Below are 8,414 nucleotides of genomic sequence, written 5' to 3' on the forward strand. Positions count from 1 at the left end.
ATGCCCTGTCTCGAGTCTATTCTCCCGAGGTACAAGAGAAGCCCTTGGCATCGATTATTCCGAGGTCTAGGATCGTCGCACCTCTTCAGTGGGAACTAGAAAGAGGGGTACGAGAAGCCCTTGTCCATGAGCCCGATCCAGGCGGTGGTCCTGCCGGTCGCCTGTACGTTCCTCTCTCTGTTCGGGCCCGCGTCTTGCAGTGGGGTCATGAGTCGCCCTTGACATGCCATCCAGGCAGTGCTCGCACACTGGAATTCCTCCGACGGCGGTTTTGGTGGCCGTCCATCAAGAAGGACGTGCAGGTCTATGTTGAGGCCTGCCCTGTGTGCAACCAGGGAAAGTCGACACGCCAGCGACCCCAGGGACTGCTCCATCCCTTACCTGTTCCTCGAAGGCCATGGTCACACCTTTCTCTGGACTTTGTTACGGGACTTCCTCTATCCCAGGGCAACACCGTCATCCTAGTGGTGGTAGACCGGTTCTCTAAGGCTGCCCGGTTTATTCCCCTGCCCAAGCTGCCCTCAGCTAAGGAGACTGCTGAGCTCCTCATGAACCATGTCTTCCGGATATTTGGTATTCCCCTGGACGTGGTCTCTGACCGAGGTCCCCAATTCTCGTCCCGGTTTTGGGGGGCCTTCTGCAGGCTTGTTGGGGCCACAGCCAGCCTTTCGTCGGGGTTCCATCCTGAGTCTAATGGCCAAACGGAACGGATTAATCAGGATCTGGAGACCACCCTGCGGTGTATGGCGGCCAGTAATCCCACGTCTTGGGCCACCTATATCATTTGGGCTGAATATGCCCACAACACCCTCCAGTCCTCAGCCACCGGTTTGTCCCCCTTCGAATGCCAGTTCGGTTACAACCCTCCATTATTTCCAGAGGAGGAGGCGCAAGTTGGTGTTCCCTCGGCCCAGCGCTTTGTCCAACGCTGTAGGCGGACCTGGAAGAAGGCCAGGCGTACCCTCCTTCGGACCTCCCAGAGATACCAAAGTCAGGCTAATCGCCACCGCCGGACGGCCCCTAGTTTCCGAGCGGGTCAGAGAGTTTGGTTGGCCACTAAGAACCTGCCCCTCCGGGTCGAATCCAAGAAGCTTTCCCAGAAGTACATCGGCCCTTTCCGCATAGCTAGAAAAGTTAACCCTGTGTCTTATCGTTTGGTTCTCCCTCGCTCCCTTAGAATTAACCCCACTTTCCATGTTTCACTTATTAAACCTGTCTTGTCTTCTCCCTTTGCCCCCCCACGCAGACCCCCGCCACCTCCCAGGATCATTGACGGCCAGCCAGCCTACACAGTCCGCCGGATACTGGACTCCCGGAGGGTCCAGAACTCTCTGCAGTATCTGGTGGACTGGGAGGGCTACGGGCCAGAGGAGCGCTCCTGGGTTCCAGCCAGGGACATCCTGGACCCAGGGTTGATCCGAGATTTTCGCACCCTGAGGCCAGGGTGTTCTGGAAGGAACGTCAGGAGTCGTTCCTAGAGGAGGGGGTCCTGTCAGCTTCCTGCCTCCTGTTTGTCTCCGGGCCTCTAGAGGTCATCTGTGTTCCCCTCTGCCTTAGTTCTTCCTCGTGTGTGTCAGCTTCCTGCCTCCTGTTTGTCTCCGGGCCTCTAGAGGTCATCTGTGTTCCCCTCTGCCTTAGTTCCTCCTCGTGTGTCCTAATTAGCTTGATCCAGGTCACCTGTGCCTTGTTTCCCCTTGTGTATGTTAGCTGTGTGTTTTCCCCTTGTTTCTCACTTGGTTATTGAGTCCTGGCTATGTGTCTCCTGCTTTGTCCCACCGTGTCTGTCCTAGTAAGCTGTTCGAAGTTATCTTTAGTTTGTTTTTCTCCCCTCGTGGAGTTGTTTTGTTTTGCCTCCTGTTTTGGTACATTAAATCTACTTGCCTGGAGTATTGCCTTGGGTGTTTCATTTGGGTCCTACAACACCTCCTCTGTGGCTAAGGGGTAGAACCCCCAGCTCTCCACATCTGAGACCGGAGTTCAAGCCCGGCTTGTGACAGAAATAAGTAGTACTGCTAGGCTTTACACAGTAATATTATATCTGCCTCACTCTCAGAGAAATAAGTAGTACTGCTAGGTTTTACACAGTAATATTATATATCTGCCTCACTCTCAGAGAAATAAGTAGTACTGCTAGGTTTTACACAGTAATAATATATATCTGCCTCACTCTCAGAGCTCTTCTTTACCTACAGTGGTATTACTTTGGCAGATAACGTCACCCATCTAAATAAAAAGTATATATATGAATATATAGTTAACTAAATGTATGGTGTTTTTGATTTATGTCAGTTTCATTGTTTGTTATTCTATAAATGGTTATTTTATGGTCGTAACTGGTCAAAAGAAATAGAAAATGTCATATTTTGAAATTCTGAGTAATTCCAAATCAAATCAAATCAAATCAAATCAAATTGTATTGGTCACATGCGCCGAATACAACAGGTGCAGACATTTCAGTGAAATGCTTACTTACAGCCCTTAACCAACAGTGCATTTATAAAAAATAAAAAAAATAGTAAGGATAAAACAACAACAAAAAAAGTGTTGAGAAAAAAGAGCAGAAGTAAAATAAAGTGACAGTAGGGAGGCTATATATACAGGGGGGTACCGTTGCAGAGTCAATGTGCGGGGGCACCGGCTAGTTGAGGTAGTTGAGGTAATATGTACATGTGGGTAGAGTTAAAGTGACTATGCATAAATACTTAACAGAGTAGCAGCAGCGTAAAAAGGATGGGGTTGGGGGGCAGTGCAAATAGTCCGGGTAGCCATGATTAGCTGTTCAGGAGTCTTATGGCTTGGGGGTAGAAGCTGTTGAGAAGTCTTTTGGACCTAGAGTTGGGTAAATATCAGTTTGCTAACAATATAAAAAAAGAAATATACTACTAAAATATATACGCGACTCATTCAACCAGCCTAAACAACAGTAAATAAAAGATGTCAAATGGTCAAAAGTCAATCCTGATATAGCCATGTACATCAAAGAGAGGTGTATTGCTACAGATGTAGGATCTGAGTCAATGTCCAGGGGTACCAGGTAGTTGAGGTAATAACTAGACTATATACTAGGAGTACCAGTACCGAGTCAATGTCCAGGGGTACCAGGTAGTTGAGGTAATAACTAGACTATATATAAGGAGTACCAGTACTGAGTCAATGTACAGGGTACCAGGTAGTTGAGGTAATAACTAGACTATATACCAGGATTACCTGTACTGAGTCAATGTGCAGGGGTACCAGGTAGTTGAGGTAATAACTAGACTATATACAAGGAGTACCTGTACTGAGTCAATGTCCAGGGGTACCAGGTAGTTGAGGTAATAACTAGACTATATACAAGGAGTACCTGTACTGAGTCAATGTCCAGGGGTACCAGGTAGTTGAGGTAATAACTAGACTATATACCAGGAGTACCAGTACTGAGTCAATGTCCAGGGGTACCAGGTAGTTGAGGTAATAACTAGACTATATACTAGGAGTACCAGTACCGAGTCAATGTCCAGGGGTACCAGGTAGTTGAGGTAATAACTAGACTATATATAAGGAGTACCAGTACTGAGTCAATGTACAGGGTACCAGGTAGTTGAGGTAATAACTAGACTATATACCAGGATTACCTGTACTGAGTCAATGTGCAGGGGTACCAGGTAGTTGAGGTAATAACTAGACTATATACAAGGAGTACCTGTACTGAGTCAATGTCCAGGGGTACCAGGTAGTTGAGGTAATAACTAGACTATATACCAGGAGTACCTGTACTGAGTCAATGTACAGGGTACCAGGTAGTTGAGGTAATAACTAGACTATATACAAGGAGTACCTGTACTGAGTCAATGTCCAGGGGTACCAGGTAGTTGAGGTAATAACTAGACTATATACCAGGAGTACCAGTACTGAGTCAATGTCCAGGGGTACCAGGTAGTTGAGGTAATAACTAGACTATATACTAGGAGTACCAGTACCGAGTCAATGTCCAGGGGTACCAGGTAGTTGAGGTAATAACTAGACTATATATAAGGAGTACCAGTACTGAGTCAATGTACAGGGTACCAGGTAGTTGAGGTAATAACTAGACTATATACCAGGATTACCTGTACTGAGTCAATGTGCAGGGGTACCAGGTAGTTGAGGTAATAACTAGACTATATACCAGGATTACCTGTACTGAGTGAATGTGCAGGGGTACCAGGTAGTTGAGGTAATAACTAGACTATATACAAGGAGTACCTGTACTGAGTCAATGTCCAGGGGTACCAGGTAGTTGAGGTAATAACTAGACTATATACCAGGAGTACCAGTACTGAGTCAATGTCCAGGGGTACCAGGTAGTTGAGGTAATAACTAGACTATATACTAGGAGTACCAGTACCGAGTCAATGTCCAGGGGTACCAGGTAGTTGAGGTAATAACTAGACTATATATAAGGAGTACCAGTACTGAGTCAATGTACAGGGTACCAGGTAGTTGAGGTAATAACTAGACTATATACCAGGATTACCTGTACTGAGTCAATGTACAGGGTACCAGGTAGTTGAGGTAATAACTAGACTATATACCAGGATTACCTGTACTGAGTCAATGTGCAGGGGTACCAGGTAGTTGAGGTAATAACTAGACTATATACCAGGAGTACCAGTACTGAGTCAATGTCCAGGGGTACCAGGTAGTTGAGGTAATAACTAGACTATATACCAGGAGTACCTGTACTGAGTCAATGTCCAGGGGTACCAGGTAGTTGAGGTAATAACTAGACTATATACAAGGAGTACCAGTACTGAGTCAATGTCCAGGGGTACCAGGTAGTTGAGGTAATAACTAGACTATATACAAGGAGTACCTGTACTGAGTCAATGTCCAGGGGTACCAGGTAGTTGAGGTAATAACTAGACTATATACCAGGAGTACCAGTACTGAGTCAATGTCCAGGGGTACCAGGTAGTTGAGGTAATAACTAGACTATATACTAGGAGTACCAGTACCGAGTCAATGTCCAGGGGTACCAGGTAGTTGAGGTAATAACTAGACTATATATAAGGAGTACCAGTACTGAGTCAATGTACAGGGTACCAGGTAGTTGAGGTAATAACTAGACTATATACCAGGATTACCTGTACTGAGTCAATGTGCAGGGGTACCAGGTAGTTGAGGTAATAACTAGACTATATACAAGGAGTACCTGTACTGAGTCAATGTCCAGGGGTACCAGGTAGTTGAGGTAATAACTAGACTATATACCAGGAGTACCTGTACTGAGTCAATGTACAGGGTACCAGGTAGTTGAGGTAATAACTAGACTATATACAAGGAGTACCTGTACTGAGTCAATGTCCAGGGGTACCAGGTAGTTGAGGTAATAACTAGACTATATACCAGGAGTACCAGTACTGAGTCAATGTCCAGGGGTACCAGGTAGTTGAGGTAATAACTAGACTATATACTAGGAGTACCAGTACCGAGTCAATGTCCAGGGGTACCAGGTAGTTGAGGTAATAACTAGACTATATATAAGGAGTACCAGTACTGAGTCAATGTACAGGGTACCAGGTAGTTGAGGTAATAACTAGACTATATACCAGGATTACCTGTACTGAGTCAATGTGCAGGGGTACCAGGTAGTTGAGGTAATAACTAGACTATATACCAGGATTACCTGTACTGAGTGAATGTGCAGGGGTACCAGGTAGTTGAGGTAATAACTAGACTATATACAAGGAGTACCTGTACTGAGTCAATGTCCAGGGGTACCAGGTAGTTGAGGTAATAACTAGACTATATACCAGGAGTACCAGTACTGAGTCAATGTCCAGGGGTACCAGGTAGTTGAGGTAATAACTAGACTATATACTAGGAGTACCAGTACCGAGTCAATGTCCAGGGGTACCAGGTAGTTGAGGTAATAACTAGACTATATATAAGGAGTACCAGTACTGAGTCAATGTACAGGGTACCAGGTAGTTGAGGTAATAACTAGACTATATACCAGGATTACCTGTACTGAGTCAATGTACAGGGTACCAGGTAGTTGAGGTAATAACTAGACTATATACCAGGATTACCTGTACTGAGTCAATGTGCAGGGGTACCAGGTAGTTGAGGTAATAACTAGACTATATACAAGGAGTACCTGTACTGAGTCAATGTCCAGGGGTACCAGGTAGTTGAGGTAATAACTAGACTATATACCAGGAGTACCTGTACTGAGTCAATGTCCAGGGGTACCAGGTAGTTGAGGTAATAACTAGACTATATACTAGGAGTACCAGTACCGAGTCAATGTCCTGGGGTACCAGGTAGTTGAGGTAATAACTAGACTATATATAAGGAGTACCAGTACTGAGTCAATGTACAGGGTACCAGGTAGTTGAGGTAATAACTAGACTATATACCAGGATTACCTGTACTGAGTCAATGTGCAGGGGTACCAGGTAGTTGAGGTAATAACTAGACTATATACAAGGAGTACCTGTACTGAGTCAATGTCCAGGGGTACCAGGTAGTTGAGGTAATAACTAGACTATATACCAGGAGTACCTGTACTGAGTCAATGTACAGGGGTACCAGGTAGTTGAGGTAATAACTAGACTATATACCAGGAGTACCTGTACTGAGTCAATGTCCAGGGGTATCAAGTAGTTGAGGTAATAACTAGACTATATACCAGGATTACCTGTACTGAGTCAATGTGCAGGGGTACCAGGTAGTTGAGGTAATAACTAGACTATATACAAGGAGTACCTGTACTGAGTCAATGTCCAGGGGTATCAAGTAGTTGAGGTAATAACTAGACTATATACCAGGAGTACCTGTACTGAGTCAATGTCCAGGGGTACCAGGTAGTTTAGGTAATAACTAGACTATATACCAGGAGTACCTGTACTGAGTCAACGTGCAGGATACCAGGTAGTTTAGGTAATAACTAGACTATATACCAGGAGTACCTGTACTGAGTCAATGTCCAGGGGTACCAGGTAGTTGAGGTAATAACTAGACTATATACCAGGAGTACCTGTACTGAGTCAATGTCCAGGGGTATCAAGTAGTTGAGGTAATAACTAGACTATATACCAGGAGTACCTGTACTGAGTCAATGTCCAGGGGTACCAGGTAGTTGAGGTAATAACTAGACTATATACCAGGAGTACCTGTACTGAGTCAACGTGCAGGATACCAGGTAGTTTAGGTAATAACTAGACTATATATAAGGAGTACCAGTACTGAGTCCATGTACAGGGGTACCAGGTAGTTGAGGTAATAACTAGACTATATACAAGGAGTACCAGTACTGAGTCAATGTCCAGGGGTACCAGGTAGTTGAGGTAATAACTAGACTATATACCAGGAGTACCAGTACTGAGTCAATGTCCAGGGGTACCAGGTAGTTGAGGTAATAACTAGACTATATACAAGGAGTACCAGTACTGAGTCAATGTCCAGGGGTACCAGGTAGTTGAGGTAATAACTAGACTATATACCAGGAGTACCTGTACTGAGTCAACGTGCAGGGTACCATGTAGTTGAGGTAATAACTAGACTATATACAAGGAGTACCAGTACTGAGTCAACATGCAGGGTACCAGGAAGTTGAGGTAGTAATGAGGCTATAAGGAGTACCAGTACTGAGACAATGTGAAGGGGTACCAGGTAGTTGAGGTAATATTTTACATGTAGGTAAGGGTAAAAGTGACTAGGCAATCAGGATAGAGATTACATCTCCTCATCCAGGGAGTGCACACACACACACACACACACACACACACACACACACACACACACACACACACACACACACACACACACACACACACACACACACACACACACACACACACACACACACACACACACACACACACACACACACACACACAGGGAGTGTTGTGTTTATTTAATATTGTTTTAGGACTATGAAAATGGAAAAAAGGATTAGCCTATGGATTATGAAAACAACCAAAATAAATGGGAAAATGGGAGAGGAGAAATGACTAGAGACAGTGTTGTTTAACTCACTGACCATGAACCATGAGTTATTCTTACCTTTGTTCAGTAGAAAAGTCTCCCTCTCTAAAGTTTGGAGGTTTACCCATAGACTTGTTACTCTTCATGGACACACAGCTGGGTACAGGGGAGGCTGGTCTCTCCTGCTTGATTGGGCTTCAACACAACAGAGACAAACATTACATCTCTCATCTACTCTGAGCTCAGATGGGGAATCATGAGAAGAGTTTCATTCCAAAACGCTATATATCCATTTTCAGAAATGTTCGTAAAGTAGCTTTTGTTGTTTAAAGAAATTATGAAAGAGATTGGAGACATGTATTTGTTTAAAATCTATCACTTAACGGTTTCATTTCAGAGAGACAAATAATCATGTTTTTTGCCTAATGCTACATATCTGCCTCACTCTCAGAGAAATAAGT

At 44.5% G+C, this 8,414-nt stretch overlaps 1 protein-coding gene across 1 annotated transcript in view; it reads right to left on the reverse strand.

The window, feature by feature from the left end:
* Nucleotides 1-8,099, reverse strand: part of LOC311125127 (uncharacterized protein) — a gene marked incomplete at both ends in the record, with an annotated part of 40,522 nt that extends 32,423 nt beyond the window's left edge. The window contains one exon of the mRNA XM_084199191.1: nt 8,032-8,099. Coding sequence (XP_084055317.1) covers nt 8,032-8,099 — 68 coding nt within the window. The remainder of the gene's footprint in view (nt 1-8,031) is intronic.
* Between the last annotated feature and the right edge of the window lie 315 nt (nt 8,100-8,414).

Source organism: Coregonus lavaretus (genome assembly GCF_964263955.1).
Source record: "Coregonus lavaretus genome assembly, contig: HAP1_SCAFFOLD_254, whole genome shotgun sequence".
NCBI classification, from domain to species: domain Eukaryota; kingdom Metazoa; phylum Chordata; class Actinopteri; order Salmoniformes; family Salmonidae; genus Coregonus; species Coregonus lavaretus.